The sequence below is a fragment of the Terrapene carolina genome, unplaced genomic scaffold (genome assembly GCF_002925995.2).
Source record: "Terrapene carolina triunguis isolate 2854851 unplaced genomic scaffold, T_m_triunguis-2.0 Scaffold951, whole genome shotgun sequence".
Lineage (NCBI taxonomy): Eukaryota > Metazoa > Chordata > Testudines > Emydidae > Terrapene > Terrapene triunguis.
The window spans coordinates 4685701-4704395 of NW_020665302.1; the positions used below are offsets into that span (position 1 = coordinate 4685701).

The following is an 18695-nucleotide window of genomic DNA, read 5'->3' on the forward strand; positions in this document are numbered from 1 at the left end:
TGGTCTCAGATGTATTTACCATTTGTCTGGATGCTACTACATTACCGTGAAAATGCTCAGCTGTTTTCCGTCTCAGGGCCTCCACTGTTTCCTCCGTGTCAGCCCACTCCAAGACCAGCCTCCTGCCGTACAAGTGTGTGCTGTGGCACAGGGCGTTGAAGGCTTTCTGAAGGTTTAAAGGGGGGGTGGGGAAAAAGAAATTGCATGTAAGGAAACAAACTTAATATCGGTACGGGTTAAGTAATAGACACTGCCCTCCCTCCACCTCAAAAAAAAAAAAAATCTACAGGGACTCCTGGAACCCCAAGGCATCCAATCGTGGCGGGAGGGGGGCTACATAAGAACGGTCATACTGGGTCAGACCAAAGGTCCATCTAGCCCAGTATCCTGTCTTCCAACAGTGGCCATTGCCACATGCTTCAGAGGGAGTGAACAGAACAGGTAATCATCAAGTGATCCATCCCCCAGTGCCCATTCCCACCTCATGATCCAGACAAGGTGCTGATGTTCCTCAACACCTTCATTATGGAGTCTTCCCCTTGAAATCCAGCTACTCAAGGGGTACATCTACCCTGGAATAAAAATCCTGCAGCACAGCCACAACTGGCCTGGGTCAGCTGACTCAGGTTCACTGGGCTTGGGCTGCGGGGCTAAAAATTGCAGTGTGGACATTTGGGCTCAGGCTTGAGCCTGGCCTCTGGGACCCTCCTGCTTTGCAGGGTCCCCGAGCTTGGGCTCCAGGACGAGTGTGAACATCTAGACAGCAATTTTACAGCCCGAGCCCCACAAGCCTGAGCCAGCTGTCCGGGCCAGCCACAGGTGTTTAATTGCTGTGTAGACGTACCCTAGAAGACTGCTCTCTCTCCTGGGAAGAGAATCTTCTGCAGCATGGTCTCTTACGAATGCATTTGGTGGGGGCGGGGGGAGGAGACATAAAACGGGGTGCGGTTGAGAAATATTGGCACAGGTTGGACGTGCCATTCTGCACTGCCTCCAGGTGTACGCAACACAACAGCAGTACAACCTGGAGTGTGGTCTTCTGCTTAGAACGGGAGCAGTCACCTAAGCCTCTCACACCAGGAAAGGTCAGACTAGATGACCACAGTGGTCCCTTCTGGCCATGGAATCTATGACAACACCACAGACCATGTCACTCTCCTGGTACGTCAAAGTGAGAGTGTGAAACATGAGCATGATTCCAGAGCACAGCTTTATGATTAAGTAGGTCCGCTGAGGCAATGCATTTTGAGAACTCCAGCTACTGGGGGTAAGAAGTCTTCCCTTCCACTAAATGCAGGTGATCGCATAAGTCACAGGAGCAAATCCAGATGCACCAGAACCCCAAAATGGAATTGCCTCCTATTTCATTGTTGTGGTTTTGTTTCTCACACAATAAAAAGGTCTGAATGTTTCCCTATTGTTTACTATTGCTAAAGAGCTTTAGGAAGGCCATGACCTCACGTTGACATTGACGGCACAAGTGCCGGCAGTACCATTAACACAACAGATTTTCTATATCCTCAGCTGATCAATGGGAATGCTCAGGAAACACCGGCTTGATCCTCAGAGCTGTGCTCGGGACATTGCAGGAGTGGGCCCCATTATGCAAACACACAGGGCCAGCACTTCTATAGCACCATTCATTCCAAGGGACTGCAAAGTGCTTCAGAACAAGCCCAGACACTGCTAGGGCTAGACAGGAAGACTAAAATGTTCTTTTAAATGTGTCAGATCAGGCTGAAATAAAACGCGATTATAAGGTTTGTAAACTGACTTCTATGGGACACCTACAGTGACTTACACATATGTAGAGTGAAAAATGCATCAATTCACCAGGAAGTGAAATGCAGCCATGTCTGGGGTGCAACATAAGAGCAGTTTAACAGCATACAGCAACAGCAACACTACACAACTATTCAGCACAGGATTTGAACAGCATATGCAATTAAAACAGGGACAATTTAGACAGACAGTATTGTATGTAGTTACTCAGACTAGCACTACGTCAGGATACCAGAATTAACATAGTCTAACTCCTGTCTCCAACAGTGACCAGTCTTAGATGCTTTAGAGGAAGTTGCAAGAAGGGCAAGGACAGGTTATGTCTATTTGAACCCAACCCCCCTTTCCATCCTCTCACAAATCAGCCTGACTCGGCTCAGCAAACACTCAGGAACCAGATCTTAAGACCCTGCTGACGGACGGGTCACAACCTGAGTCCGTCCAAGTCCTGTCATTTTGCAGTATAGATGTAGCTCGAGCGACTGACCCGAGGTGGCAGGTCTGCGTAGTGCAGTGTGGATGTGTGAGCACGGCTGTGAGACCTAGGTCCAGCAAGCGTTAATCCAGGTTTATCATGCAGAGTGGACATTCAAGCGCAGGCTTGGAAATACCGAGTCCGCAAGCCCGGGTCCCGCAGATGCGGGTTTACAATGCAGTGTAGACATACCCTTAGGGACTAACCTGCCGAAGGGGGGAGGAAGAGGGGAGTATTATTTTTCTTACTGGCCCTACTCTGTTGATGGCTGGTTCATACTTTGAAGCAGGCAACTTTATAACCTGCATATATTTTTATCCAGACATAACCATGGATGTTCTTATCCATATAAATGCCTCATCCTTTTGTGCGACTCCTACAAAGCTCCCGAAGCAATGAATTCCACGGGTTAATTATCTGTTGCATAAAAAAAATTGCTATTTCAATATACTGCCTGTTTCAGTGAATGTCTCCCCCATTCTAACATTAAAAAAAAAAGTGTGAACAGGAGTTCCGCATTTGCCTGCCCTCCCCCATTCATTATTTTATTGACCTCTCATCTCTCTCTTCTTCTTCTCCTCTCTAAACTATATGATCCTAAACTGGAAAAGGAAGGATGCATTAATTTTCAGTTGGGTGTATTTTCTCCTCCTGGTACTTTTGCAGCTACAGCTGTTTTTATTTGCCGCCGCTGTTGTTTTCAAGGCCTATTTTCACATGGAATGTTACCCAATTAGCAGAGCAATGTGTTGGCTTAAACAAATAGTCGAGGGGTAGGGGGAGGACTCGAGAGCAGGGAATTGTGATGGCTGTTTACATTGGCACAAAGAGCAATTCCACCCCTGGCAAACAACTGCAGCTCTAATCACTAGGTCTCATTTGTTAATTTATACTTTTTAATTTCTCACTTCCCACAACCCGAAGAAGAGAAAGGCTGTATTGAGAACAGCCAGGAATGAGCACGTATTGCCAGGGCAGCCACATGTTGCCCTACTGGGGGGTCCAGCTGGCCACCTGCCAGGCAACTGGGCACCTCATCTATATCAAATGAAGCTGTTGGCAGCCACCTGTATTGTTAACGCAGGGTGCTGCCCGTGGAGACCACAGGTCCCAGCATGCTGGGATGTTCCATCCAGTCTGCTTGAATATGTTAACCCAACACTGCATGCTGGGAACTGTAGTGTCTGTGGGTCCACCTTCAAGATGACCTCCAAAAGAAGGTGGAGGGGAAGGGAAGATATGTTTGTGCCATTTTTTTATTTCTTTAGGAGATATGAAGAAGGCCTACAAGGATTTTTTTCTTCTTTGTTTTTAATCCTCCCCCTTCCTTTTTTTTTTAAACATTAGAAATTCAGGTCATGTCTACACTGGAAGCATCTATGGACAACCAGTGAACAAGTAAGATATTGCAAAGTCACCAGAGAAACCATACGTGATACAGACGGACAGTGATTTTTTTTCTATTCAGACTGTTTACATCTCAAGAGCTGAGAAGGTTCCTCCCAATCCCTCACCTCTGGAATTTCTCCAAAAGAAAACAGGCAAGAGGAGACTTGACATTCCTGATACCATTAATATAAACCGAGAAAAAAATTCTGATGTTCTTTATACATCATAAAGGAAATGAGCAAAACCCAACTCTCTCTCTCCTTTTCAGGTCCCCTTCTAAGAGGCGGTTGGGTGAATTCGATCCTTAGGATCACACTTTATCCCCATCCGACCTACTGGCTGATAACCAGAGCTGTGGCCAGCTGTTCATCCAAGACTGAAACTCGTTGGAAGAGACTTCTAACCGTCCACTTACTAGTATCTCTTTACATCGATACACCTTTAAAAGCTCTTGGTGCCCTTGACTGTTGAAAAATGCAAATCAAAAAGGAACTCCACCACAACCTAGCAGCAGCAACCTCTGCTAGTACAACCCAAGCCAGGTAAATGAAAATCCGAAGCAGCATCCTTCCCTCTCCACCACCCTTACCATTCTCCCCTGCTTTCAAAATGCCTCAGGGCTTGCATGAAAACTACAGGCGTAGTGTCCAAGGAAAAAAGGACATTCTCATGCTTAAAACCTTGCTTCTGAACCCTTGTGGGTCTGATTTTACATTGTTTGGTTTAGCTTAATGTAACAGCTCGCTATGGCAGGAATTCTTTGCTAGCTAAGTGCCACTTACAGAGTCCTAAAATTACAATATGGCTTTGGGAGAGTCAGCCAGCTGAGTTAGTGATGGCTGCTCCATGTGCTGTGAATAGACTAAATCAGCCTAATGCAGTTTTCATTTGCAAATTTAAGCAAACTGCACCCCAAAATGCTTTGTAAAGTTCAGAAATAAATTAAATGTTGCTTATTCGTAATCCACTTCCAGGGTGCTCATTAAAAGGCATCTAGAGCCCATGCAGATGTGAACCAACAGCATACAAAACGTTTCCAAAAAAGCCTAAAGAAAACCAGCCAGCTAAATCCAGAACACAGCCAGGAAGCATCACACACGTGCTCAAAATGTGCTTTCTGATGAGCCATTGAACTATGGTGCTGCCAGGAGCACTGGTAGCCAGGTCCTGGGAAGGGTTAGAGAGGAGGCAGGTGTTGGGTATGCCAAAATGAACAGGGAAAGGTAGAGAGAGGAAGAGGTGGCCTAGAAGGTGGGGTGGGACAAGTTGATGGAAGGCGTTTTGAAAGCCAGAAGGGCAATTCTGCGATGGATTCCAAAACCAAGGAGCAGCTAGTCAAGCTGTTTGAGGATTGGGCTGTGCAGATTGGAAGAGATAGTCTGCTTGTAACAGTGTCTGATGGCCTGGGGATTTGGAAAGTCATAGATCAAGAGACTGGACTGCTCAGTTAATCTCCCTTGGGTGCTATGGCTCACCATCTCTAAATGCTGTTTTAATTTTGGGGACACTGCTGCTTTGTTTCTTCATTCCCCATTGCCCTATTAAACACTCAAGCATAAGAGCCTTGGGGCCAGCGTCATTAGAGGGACAAAGGGTTGATAACATTAGACTGCTGACAAATTTCTTTTCCATCCTAAAAAGAAACAGTCCCAGTTGAGGACATTCCCTACAATGCCAGCTGAGCTCAAGTTTGTTTTAAAGGGTTGAACGTCTTTCCTGAATGGGCAATTTCTATTTGGAGACCAGATGTATTTTTATATCAGCAGGGGGGAAAGAAAGCAGAAACTCTGCTTGCAGTATTAGCGAAAAACAACCCAACTCTCTGCAGTGAGTACTCTAGGAAACATACAAATAAATTAGTGCTGCTTTCATCAGAATCAACGTGCTTAGCAACACTGATCTGTGCAAAACAAATTCCTCCATGCAGTCACAAAACCAGTTCCCTTTAAACTTGACATCCATCTTTCAGAAGAGATATAAACCAAGGACCTGGCCTGCGGTTGTTAAAAATCCCAGGGTGCTTTTTTACAAGATTTAGGATGTTAAAAACGGTTGCCCTGGCTACATTCCAATTCTGATCATTATATCATTCCTCACTTTCCGTTATTAGAGGAGATACCCTCAGTTCCTGTTCTAATGTGTCTAGAGCTGCTGTGTTCTGCAGTAGTGTCATACACCAGAGGTGGTTGCATGTCAGTAGTGGATTATTAATCTTACTACAGGAGCATCTTGAGGCGATCATGGCCCTATTGGACCAGAAGCCGTATTAACAAGAGTTGGCTATCACAGGCTACTTGGGGAATAATGTCCTACTCAACGTGAGCAAGGGGATCAGAATCTGGTTCTAAAAGACCCATTTGAAACACAATGGATTCTGAGAGAGTCTTAGGTGCCCAGTTCCTTTATGCTGTTATGAAAATTCCAGTTCACTCACTCAGAGTCATCGTAATTGCCTTGCGAACAGGTGGACAAGGCAGTTCAAAGGAACTAAAAGCGCTTTTATCACACAACAAACATTTTCCGTTTACAAAATGTTTCCAAGTTACCCCTTACGATAGGTTCTTCTTTCACAGTCCACAACAATTCAGCTCAGAGGTCTCTCAGCCTGCCTCTCCCCTCTCTTGTTCACATAGCACTGAACCGGGAGCCAGTTATGCAAGTGTTTACAATATTCAGAATCCTACCCATCAATACGTGGTTCATTCTTTTCTAGACGGCCAACAGAATGAACTTGGGTGTGCACTTTATTAAGACAATTACATCCCTCAAAGAAACCGAAAACAAAGCTACTTTCCTTAAAAGGCAGAAAAGCACAAAGCAATCTCTCGAAGGGTGGCACACTTACTGTACGCTCGGATTCTTAGCAAGATCAGGCAGGACAATGCCCCAGCACAACAGGTTCTGTGCCCTCGAGAGTTACTGCTACGTCAGTGTCTAGGGACGAACGAAGTCACACACGGGACTACAGATCTGAGGGATGATGCCCAGGTGAAACATGCAACAGAGAAGTCTGCTCCTTTAGGGGCAGGAGGTCTGGGGACAGCCAGCCCTGTTTTGAGGCAGGGCCTCTTTAAGAGCAGGTGTTTGGGCCTGAGAGAGGAAGCAGAGTGGGTCTGGTGGCAGGCCCTGGAAAAGAGGGACTCCCAAGTCTCTGTGGGAAGACTGGGGATGAACTGCCAGGGGCAGGGAGTTGGATTTACATTGAACTGGTTTCATGTTGGGGCTTGCTAAAGATTGTCAGTGCAGCCAGTAAATGGTGCCACGGAGAAAGGGCCTGAACAGACTCTGGGGGTATGTCTATACTACTTGCCGGATCGGCAGGCAGCGATCGATCCTGCGGGGGTCGATTTATCGTGTCTCGACCCCGAGCGCTCTCCTGTACTCCACCGCCGCGAGAGGCGCAGGCGGAGTTGACGGGGAGCGGCAGCAGTCGACTCACCGCCGTGAAGACACCGTGGTGAGTAGATCTAAGTACGTCGACTTAGTTGCGTAACTTAGATCGATATCCCTCCCCCGCGCCCAGTGTAAACCAGGCCTGGGAGTGGCATTTACTCTTTCCTGGGCCGTGGAGACAAGCCGACAGCCTAGAAAGCCTCTCTGATGCATCTGTCCCCCTTACAGGCATAGGTGGCAGGAAGGGGAGCAGCAGAGCATGAAAAGCCAAAACCTTCATTTTAAGTCTTGCTGCTTTTCCCTGCCACAAGTCCCAACCCCTGTGCCTCAGGGTATGGGATACAGCAACTCATTCGAGACAAATTATAAACACACAGAACAGCCAGTAGAGGGTGCTGAGGTGGACAGGCTCAGTACATGTTATCTCCAGCCCCAATCAGGACTCCTTTGATTGGAGCCAGGCTGCCATCTGCCAGACAATCGGGATCCAGGAACTCCTTGGATTATTCTTATTTGTAGAAGAATAGTATCTGCTGAGATCGGGGCTCCATTGTGCTAGCCACTGTACATACACATAGTGGGAGACAATCCCTGCCCTAAAGCACTTAAATTAAATAGACAAGACAGACAAAGGGTGGGACTAGGGAAGTATCTTTATCCCCATTTTATGAATGGGAAATGATGGCTCAAAGTTGGGAATAACTTGTCCAGCCAGAGTCAACCAGTGACAAAACCAGGACTGGATCAAGGAATCTTCCTAACTGCCAAACCTGTGTCCGTTCCACCTGTGATGCTATTCAACACCGAGCCACACAATACCATTTGGTGGGTTTTTACATGACAGCTTCTCTGGCCAGTTAAAAACTCTACTCCTAGATTTATAGATTCCAAGCCCTAAAGGGACCATTGTGATCATCCAATCAGATTCCCCTGTATGTGAAGGCCTCAGACGGTAACTCCATAGTTCAGGCCTCGCCTACATTGGGAATTAGCAAACAGTCCAACCATTGCCGACCAAGCACCCAGGAAGATGCACCACTGCAAAATCCAAGTGCAGCCAAGGAAAGCCACAATAAAGTAAGCTACTGATTGCTGAAATCTGGGCTGAATCCTACTTTAGACAAGGCCATTGTTCTTTAAGTGAAAGGCCAGAAAGCAGATATCATTGGAGGGCTGGAAGGAGGAGAGATAGGGAGAGAGGACTGTGCCGCTAAGCTCACCTTGGCATCCTGTTTGGTGAGGAAATCCACAAATCCAAAGCCACGGTGAGATCCTGTCCCAGCCATTTTCTTTGGCAGGCGGACGGTCTTCAGCTCTCCAAAGGTGCTGTGAATAAGAGACAGGGTAACAATACTTTGATAAAAACCCACCTCATTTATGAGCCAAGGCAGTGCCATTAAGGGATGTCCCCTTTCATGTACCCCTTGCAGGCATTACAGCTACAGAATGATCACTGCAGGCAAATGCTGTATCATTTCTCTAGGCCACATTTAGTGACAGATCTTGGCGACTAAGGATCTTCCAATTGGACACTCCCGAACACAGCAGAAGACGTCTTTGCAGTATTTGGCGTGTTTCTTCTCTCCTGGGAGGAAAGGGAGGATTTGCGCTGTACCACTGTACACGGTGCTGAACGCACAAGTACATTTCCTCCTCGTTAAGAGTTTAATATTAGGCAGCAGCACACTCGGCCTCAATTTATGGTGAACTCCCCATTCCTTTCAGGCGGTATTTAAAATCAGCCGCTGTACACAGGGCACTGCTGTGAACCAGGAAAGGACAGGAGCCCATGGGGAATAGAAAGCCATGCCAGGCAGGCCCACAGTGCTAGCATGGTCTTTCCGGGCACAGCTCCCCCATCTCCCACAGGTTCCACTCCTCACTCCCCACGGACGCGAGGATCCTCTTAGCAGCGTCCTAACTTGTAAAGCATTAAAGAATCAGGCAGCTGACTCTAGTTATCTCCCACTCCTGTCCGATGGGCTTCTCTTTTCAAGCTATTCTCTTACTTCAGAGCCCTTGATGGGCTGGGGCAGAGGGAAACGTAGCTTGTGAGAGCCAAAGGCTGATTTTGAATACTTTACCTTCCCCCCACCCCCCGGAGAGAGAGAGAGACACTGCCATTTTAGAAATTCCACAAGAGGCCACCTTCTCTGCAGCTGAGCTCTAGCTCTCTTTCTTTTCTTTTTAATGTCCAGTTATCATACACATATGCACCAATTGCAGACAATAAATATTTAATGTGGACTGGGTCTGAATAGATGTGTTATTTTATTTGAAAATCTACACACACACACAAAGGGGTTGGAGATGCTACAATGCCAAAGAGCGACCGGGACTAAACACAGTAAAGGCCGTAAATGCTCTCGTGAAATGATATAAGCTAAATCCAGGGAGTTAACCCGCTGCACTGGCAGCATGACCAGGCATTCATCTCTCCAATTTCCTCAGGCAGTGTGGTGTGTAAATGTAGCATTATGAATCCTCAAAATGAATCTGCACGTCTGCTCCTCGTAGCTCTTCCCGCCCCCCAACCCCCCCCTTTGAGATGGTACTGAGGAAACAAACAAACAGAATAAAACAGAAGAGACGCAACAGCCTTGGAGAGCAGGAGTGCTTAAGTCTAAACGCGGCAGACACATTGCATTGTTTTCGGAGGTGAACCAGTCTCCCACAAGGCGGCTGGGGGGAATTGAGACTACAAGAACTCCATGTACTTCTCTATTATTATTTGTATTAGAGTGGTGCCTCGGTGAGCTAACCATGATTGGGGCCCTGCTGGTCTATGCACACCTAGTAAGAGATAGTCCCTGCCCCAAAGAGATTACAGTCTGAAGGGACAAGACAAAGGGTGGGAGGGGAAAAGAAGCAGACAAAGGGGAAGTGACTTGCCTAAGCCACCCCAGCAGGTCAGTGGTTCGATTAGATCGCAGGTCTCCTGGCTCCCAGACCAGTGCCCAAACAACATCAGGTCATGCTTCCAACAGGGGAATATTGCAGGGTGGATAAAAATCAATGATTTAAAAAAAAAAAATCAAAGGAATCAGATTTTTTTGATAAAATGCTTTTTGAGGAAAAAACTTCTCTAAAGAGTTTTAATTAAGATACATTATAGCTCAAAGACACCTCATCATGGAATAGGGATTATAAATTCTAATTCTATAATATGAGACAACATTTTCATGTAATGTTTAAGAAAAGTTTTGTAAATGAGTTCTAATAGTTCATGGATTAGAAACCCACTCTTATGGGGTTCCAGGGGCTTCTGTATAGATTATTTAGGTTAATCTTTCTACCTACCCAATGGGACTCAGTGCTCAGTCTAGAAGATACCATCAGAGATGCTTAGTTTTGTAGTTTTCAAACTGTGGATTTGTCTCTCCAGAGGTAACATTTGTGTCTCCAGAGGTTTGTTAACAGCAAACATGTTTTAAAATAAATAAATAAATAATATAGAGGTGAGAAATAACAGACCTCAACTCTATTGTCCCTCTGCAAATTTGTGTACAGAGTCAATCCCTTACCTCTCTTTAAAAGTGAAAAGTTTCAAAAAGTTCAATGAATAGAAGATTGTTGGGGGCGGAATAGATCTGGACAAGGAGAAGAAGTCTGGAGATAAATGTGAGAAGCGAGGGACATATGCTTTTCTGTTAAAATATTATGTTTGCTGTTGAAGAAAAAAATCCAGAATACTTAACGTTGTTGTTTTAGTTAAATAAAAATTTAAATGTCTGTCTGGTGATGTCCTCCTCCTAATACAGCCTGGCAAGAAAATCCTCCAAATATTAATGATTAACCTGTTGAAATGGAGATAGTTCACCTCCCAATTTACCTTTGGTAAATGAAACAACCAATCATCCATTTTCTGATACAGGTATAAAACTAATCTGAAAAGTTTTCAAATCACTTAAAAAATGTATAGTGTGAACCTTCTAAAAATGAAACCTACATCTATCTCTGAGTTGTGAAGAATATGTATTAAGGTTATAACAACCAACAAGAATGCACTTTTATGTAGAAAACCATGATTAAATCGAGTCTTCCTGACTAGTGATTTAAATCAATTTGATTTAAATCAAATCCACCCTGGAATGTTGGTTCTTTGGTGGCACTGCCTGGTGTGGAGAGCATGAAGAAGTGCCTTTGACATGGGACATGCACACAAAAGAATATGAATTATACCTTGACCTTATATGATATGCCTCCCACAGGAAGAAATCTCAATGAGAGTGGGACGCCTAAGTCAGGTGTTAGAACAATGAGCAGAACACCACTTACATACCTGTGAAAATGTGGGTCAAAAAGCTTAAGTGACTTGACCCAGGTCACACACACAGGCTGTGAGAGAGATGGGAAAAGAACCCTGTTCTTCTGACTCCCAGGCCTGTGTCTTGCCCACAAGAAGCCCAGGGAAGAGGTCAGTGAGGGAAACATGCTGAACTCCACCTGTAGCTCTCCTGCTGTTATCACCACCACATTATTATAATCATTTGTACTGACCCTGGGGATTGTTTGTTTGGGGAGATGACCTGAAAACCCATTGATGTTCAGACTCACCCGAAGTGCAGGAAATCAGCAAGAGCATGAGGTGGGTATACTCACAACCCGGGCGGCAGGACAGATTTAACACGCCTGGAGGGGCTCCGGGAAAACAAGCGACACCATGGGAGCTGAGCACGTTTGAGTCCCTTGGGCCTAGGGGATGGATTCGGTTGGAGGGGATAGACACCAGCTCCACCAGATGTGAGCTGCTTGACAGTGGTATCCACGGAGCAGTTGCTGAGGGGTTCAGAAGGGAACTCCACACAGGCTACCTCAGCGAGAGACCTGGCCTGGGTAGAAGGTAGGGTGACCAAATGTCCCGATTTTATAAGGACAGTCAGGATATTTGGGGCTTTTTCTTATATAGACTCCAATTACCCCCCACCCCTGTCCCGAATTTCCCCATATGCTATATGGTCACCCTAGTAGAAGGTGTTACACCGGGACGCCCAACAGCAGCACAGATGACCCCGCTGGGGAGAGGGAGAAGAGCCACCCCACTGTGCTGATAATTAGAAACCATAACACAGCAATTACCATACGAGCAGCTGTGAATGAAGTGGAGAGACTGGGCCTTTAATGTTCCCCTTGCCACCTCGGTGGAGAAACTCACACCTCACGCATCCAATTATTCCTTCATCTAGCTATTGGGGGGGCAATTACCCTCTCCTGAATGGGATATCCCTTATCCGGGGAAGATAGTTTATGCTTTGAACAAAGGGAGGCGGTCTCACATTTCTAATTTGTTTGAAGGGGTGTGCTATGCAGTCACACGTACAAAGAGGGAGGTGTGCTTTATGGCAGCTCAGATCAATGACATTCCCCCCTCCCTTCCCTATAACCAACTGCGATGTACACAAATCCCACTTGCCCACAGGTGTGAGTGTGAAAATGCAGCTCTCTCTCTGGGGGGAGTGGAGATGGTTCCCTGACGGGTGTGTGGCACACTGGACTCATCAGAGAGGGTTGGCGAGGAACCTTGCTGTTGGAGCTACTAACACAAAGCGACGCACTGTGCGACCCACACTGTCTCCTCCTCTCTATGCATGAAGGAAAAAACCAGTGAGACTCAGAAATGGCAACTGACCCTTTCTTCATGGGACACCCGTGGGCAGGACCAGAGCTCAAACGCTCTGAAGTAACTAGTGACTGAGCTGAGATGTTGGGACAGGAATTTGAATTCCCTCATTTGTACTGTGCTACATACCTGCCAATGGAGCAGAGTAAAAAAATACCCAGTGGTTCTGGTATTACAATTCAGTGAGAGCCAAGACAGAAGGCTCCTCACACACTGAATACCAGCATTCCCTCCCTAGTGCATCAGTGCCAGGGTTCATACACTGCCTCAGAGCGCGACAGGACTCACAGGGCCACAGGTGCATCACCGCTCACTCCGTAAAAGATGCACTGGTGACTTTGCTTCATACCGATCAACATTCACGCAAAGACAACAGCACGTTGGCCCTACTGGGGTGAATCATCTCTATGGATTCAGGAAGAGAGGGTCGCATACTTCTCCTCAATTGCGCACAAGCCCCGATCTGCACCTCTACAACCCACAAAGTGCAGGAACTCAACGGAGAGGCGAGACCTGGAGGATTCACCGAGGCGAGCCAAAAGTCACAGGTGGCAAATGAGCAAGATGAGCGGATTTCCTGTGCAAGACCCCAGCTAGTGGGGCACATCAGTGCTCCCCTGAAACATATACAGCAGCACAAGGTTTGCAGATTGTCTGCATGGCTATCCTGGAAGTCAATAATATTCCCACCACACCGTCAACTCTTCCAGCAATTGGGTGGATTTCCTCTTAACCAACTGGGTGAACAAAGAGAGAAGCAGACGGAAGCTGCTAGACTCGTCTTCAGCTGGGAACAGGCGATTTGGAAGAAGGAGCCCATGGCCTGCTGACCGTGAGGATGGTATGTTACTATTAAATGGACTGAGATCCTTGGTTTAGTTTGGCGGATAACAAAAAAGCCTATTTGGCACCTAAGAACAGGAAGGCCCCAGATATTTGGTGTTAGCACTTGTGCTCTTTAATGGTGAACAAGAAGGAGAATACAAATAAATATGGCCACACATGCGCCTCCTCAACACACACATTCCCCTGTGGTACCTGCTACTGTTGCCAATAAGAACCATCCTCCCTGTCACTGAGGCCTGTAACCTAGGGACCATCACTGATCTCTCCCCCTTCTTTTGCCTTACACAACCTAGGCCATGTCTAAATCCTGCCTCCATAACATCTCAAGGCCCATCATCATCTTGCTGTCCATGCCCCCAAAAGTCCTTTCCAGGCCCTCATCTCAATTACTGTACCCTCCTCCTCGCTGACACCCCTTGCCCCTCCCTCTCCCCCCCACCCCCGGCCATACTCTTCACTCCGGCTCCATCACCTCATACCTGGATACCTCCACTGGTGTCCTCGCTTTCCACCGTGTTTAGGTCAAGCTTTTTGTCCTCACCATCAAACTCCTTTATATTCCTCCTACACTTATTTACCTGTTCTTTTCTATAATTGTGTTGCTCCTGTGACCTGAAGTCACTGCTGAACCAATCTCAGCCTCAATGACCTGTCTGTCCACGTCTCCCACCGCTATCTCTGTGCTTTCTTCCACAGCTGCCCCTGCATACTGTCCCTAGGCCCTTACCCCTTCCTCTTTCAAATTCCCTTCAAGACCTACTTCTGCTGTGATGCCCCCACAAGAAAATCAGCCAAGAAACGTTGGCTCAGCAAGACATGTTCTAACCCTGACGGCTCTGCATCTTTGCTGTGTCCTTTCACCCCATTCTCCGTCTGAATAATATCTATTTCGACTGTAAGTTCTTCTGGGCAGGGAGCTTTTCTTCCTCTTTGCAAAGTGTCTAGCCTGCCTTTGGCACTACATAAATAACAGTGATTGTACTCGATGCTTCCATAATTTAGCCCATTCACATTATACATTTCTGAAATGGTGTCATTCTTCTTAGACCCTAGACACTGAGCAAAGATCAATCAGAATTAGTGCCATAAGCTGTTAGTCACTAGCTAATCAAAGGAAACTCAGCTGAAAGACTCCAAAAAGGAAAGGGAGAGCATAATTTCACCACGGATCTATACAAATGGTCGCACAAGAGACTATAATATACAGTGCATCCCAAGAACAAGATGGTTAATCTAACTGTTGCAAGGAATCACCCCTGAGACATGCCCCCCCTCCACCCAAATATATATGCTAGAAAGCTCATCTCCCATTCCAAGCAAATCCAGTGCTGATTACATTGCAAAGTCTAGTCAAGAAAAGATTTAAGAGTTTGCCAGTAACACAGGGCGTTCTGGGCAATGAATGCAAAGTTCCCAAGGAGGCATAAGCACAGTGTAGCTTCTCCCTTCACTGACCTGCAAAATGCTGTCTACAGCATCAAGCCTAAATTCTGCATCATCTGAGCAAAATTTAGTATTCGCTTGGCAAAGATTTTCTTAAATTTTTTTTTTTTTTTTTATAAATCACCCCCAAATAGCAATTCGCCAACAAACTATTCTGCCAGTCTCTGCTCCTGCACCGATTTACTGATCACAGAGGAATAATGGCCTCTTTTCTTTTCCCTTCTCCTTTTGGAACGAAGGACCCTGCCAAATAGTTTTGCCCCTGGGCTGAGTCGTGGTCAGTTCCACCCCCTACATGAGAGAGTTAATGAAATACACAGCAGAATGTTCCTCCCCCTCAGGTCTTCAGCAGACTCCGGTACAGCTAATCCCATTACAAGAAAATAACGTGGATAATTCAAGCTAATGAAATCGTTACAAGAATGTGGACAGCCAGAGGTGGACATTCAGAACCAATTTAACACTCTTTGGTGTCGTTATCCCCAGCACAGGAAATATCTGAAAGGAGGAAGAAGAAAAAAGCCCTCCTCTCTTGTTAGCTTAAATCCTGTTAGAGAGTTCAGGAATTAATCTGCCACATATCTTCCCTATTACTATTATCATCATCATCATCAATAATGTCTCCTCGGTAACCCCAGAAAATTAATGAATGAATGCATGGGAAGGAGGGCAGGAATGGAGTAAAGCCTTCTGACATGCTGAAACAAGTCTATCGCTCTTATTGCCGGCAGCCCCGGCTGAGAAATAAGGCAGGAGAAGGTTGTTGGAGGTACGTTCCAGCAGAACAGGCATTGGTTTGCAGAGCTAAAGCAATCTTAAGAAGGGGCTACTCCCACAATAACCCCCCAGGGGGCGAATCTGAACACAAGGTTAATGCAGTAGCTTCTTACCAATTGACTTCGTCTGCACTAGGTAATCCTGTTGGACAGGACACTAAATACTGACCACCACCTTTCACCCCCCAAACCTGTGTTACAAGCACGTGTCCTCTTAGCATGGATGAGGAGGAGAACCCAACTAGTGTGCTTCCCATGCTTTATTAGATAGCACCTTTGTCTTCAAACTTGGTTGGCTCTTTGCTCACCCTACACCACAAGGCTTGTTTGGAGGCCTCTCAAACTAGTGCTGTGGAAAGGATTGTGGCAGGAGGCCAGAAACAGGGGGTATGCCTTGTGGAAGAGGGAAACGCTGGACACAAAGCAAACAGATCCCTCCTTTTTACAGAAGCATCTTTACTAAGGAAGGAAGAGGTAAGAGAAGTCCAGAATGACTGCACGTGCCATCTCAAATGGTGATCTCGCATGCTAAGCATGGCCGGTATGTGGATGGGAGATCTGCAAGGGAAGTCAGGGGTTCTGCAAGAAATGGTGATGCTGATTCTGCATGTGGCACTCTTTCTTCCGAGTCAGCACTAAGAGAATGCCCTACAACAGTTTTGGGAGGCACTCTGTCCTGGAGGTGCCATATTGTGGGTGTCATGGAAAATAGATGGCCCCGCCTACTTATGGTCATTTATAGCCCATGGCACTTTTAACAAGAGTAGAATTGTAAGCCTTGGTGTCCAGGCCAAATTCCATCTTGCATAACAATTCTCTGCCGATTTAATCCCTTCTGTAGTTTCAAATGGAGATGGTACTTAACTTTTCTCCATTTCCAGACCTACACTGTTGGCATGCCTTATTGGACAACTGCCATGTTCCACCCCAGAAGGAGCTGCACTTCAGCAGTGAGTTAAATGATCCTGACTTATTCTGTATGTGCTTTGCAATCCCATTCAGTGTATATAGCTCATTTCCCTGAAGATTATATGACTAGATTGAGAATGACAGAGAAATAGAATTAGAAAACACAAATATTTTAGCTCTCAAGGCGACACCAAGCTTTCCAAGTAGGCAGACTACTCCGTGAAATAATGGTAGCAGCTTGGAATGCTGTTTGGCTGGACCCTATTTATACATCCCATGAAAATCAAAAGTGGCTATCTTTAAAAGCCAGAGCTAACCCTTATGGGTAGAGCTCAAGCAGATGCCAGTATTTAGAGCTAGGCTAACCCTTAATCAGCTGCTTGACCTGTTAAATAATCCAATAGTTATAACATGAGAATGGACTTGTGGGTTCTATTCTAGACTCAGCAGCAGATCTGCTGTATGACCTTGGGAAAGTCACAACAGCCCTGTTGTTGGAGTTTGCCACCTGCAAAATAGGGATAATATTTACCAACTTCATGGAGCGGTGTGAGGCTTAATTCCTTAATTAATTAGTGCTAGCAGAGTGCATTGAGATAAAAAAAAAAAGGTGCAATGCAAATGCAAACATTTTCAAGGAGTAAAGAAAAATAATGACACACTCCAAATGGTCTGATGAGTTTTAAGACACAAGAGAGTGATTTTGGTTTGCAAACAAGGCAAACCGCCTCGAGCCCTGTGTGATTGAGAGAGAGAAAGGGTTCAAAATCAGCTGGTCAATTGGGGTTTTGCAGCCAAAGGGCACCTAACAGTTATTCTGTGGCGCACACGTGGTCCAAACTAACACAGAAGCGAGTCAGCGGGAGGACTTTCCTTTCCATGGTAAAAGGAGAAGTGCCAGAGAGGGAGAGGGGGTGGGTGGCGTGGCCCATGGGAAGTGCCCAGAATGAATGCCACGGTTAGATTTCTCAGGGTGCTCTCTTGCGAACATGTCTAATTACATCCAGACGGCGCTTTCGACGCACCTGCCACAGCAACTGTTTATCTCGCCAGTGAGTTAAAGAGCATCATTTGCAAAGTTCGCTAGGAAGGAAAGCCAATTATGTCGCCGGCTAGGCACAAAGCACGCTCTCGCTTTATCTCCCCGCTCACTCTCCACAGCACGGCAGAGGAGCCTTTCATGCTAATTTCTGCTGACTTCCCCCCCACACCCCGCTCCCCGCTGCAAACACTTTCTTACACACTGGCCCCCCCTTGCTTCGCTCCTCCGTTTGGAAAACGATTCTAAAGCCTCTCTGAGAACTGGCCCACCAGCGAACCTGTGATACAGCAGAAGAGGGAGCAGTAGGTGGAAACAACCAAGTGTTGCTGCCAAAAATCAGACCTGCTCTCACGTGGTCGCTCTTCCACCCCGGACCCACTTGCTTTTCATTGCAAAAATTTTCAAACGTCCCCTGGTCCAATGAGATGTCAAAAGGCAGCTGGATTAGGCAGCCCCTGAAGAAGGAGACTGTGCGATATCATAATTAGAGTGGTCATTAGCGACACACGCAGCGGAAGGACTTGCAAATGAAGTGTGGCTTTTTCTCTCTCTTTTGAGCTCACTATGAATATAGGGAGAGGTGGGGATTAGTCAACGGGACCAGCTTCAAGTGGTAAAATAAAACGACATGTTGTGAACAGGTACAAAAAGGGAAAAAACCGCTGCTGGGGAAGTGAGCAGGATGCAGGGAGTGAAGCTCCTGGAGTGGGCACTCTTTGCAGCTCTTCCAAAAATCTCTCTTCAGCCACTGCATAAGGGTGGCACACTTCTTTTTGTTTAGCTTTGCCAGTCACATCTATCCCAGCACATTCCTCTCACTGCCGCTTTGCTGAGCTCGGACCAGCCAGCAACTGTTGCCTTATCATTCTCACTTCTTTCCTTTTAAGGGGCTGTCCCAAACCTACCTTTCCCCTCTCCTCACTCCCCCACCATGGCGCTCACATCCTTTCAGGCATTCTCTCCCTGTGATTCAGGATTCTAGCACCAGGGCTAAGAACCTTGCCTTTGCTCTTCTAGCGC

The 18695-nt window shown here is 46.4% G+C and overlaps 1 protein-coding gene across 1 annotated transcript in view; it reads right to left on the bottom strand.

Annotated features, from left to right (window-relative positions):
* RBM19 (RNA binding motif protein 19) overlaps positions 1-18695 on the bottom strand; it is a 112163-nt gene that overhangs the window by 35181 nt on the left and 58287 nt on the right. Inside the window, exons 22-23 of the mRNA XM_024213676.3 lie at positions 8260-8365; positions 46-166 (exon numbers count right to left, since the gene is read on the bottom strand). Of these exons, the coding sequence (XP_024069444.2) occupies positions 46-166; positions 8260-8365 (227 nt within the window). The remainder of the gene's footprint in view (positions 1-45; positions 167-8259; positions 8366-18695) is intronic.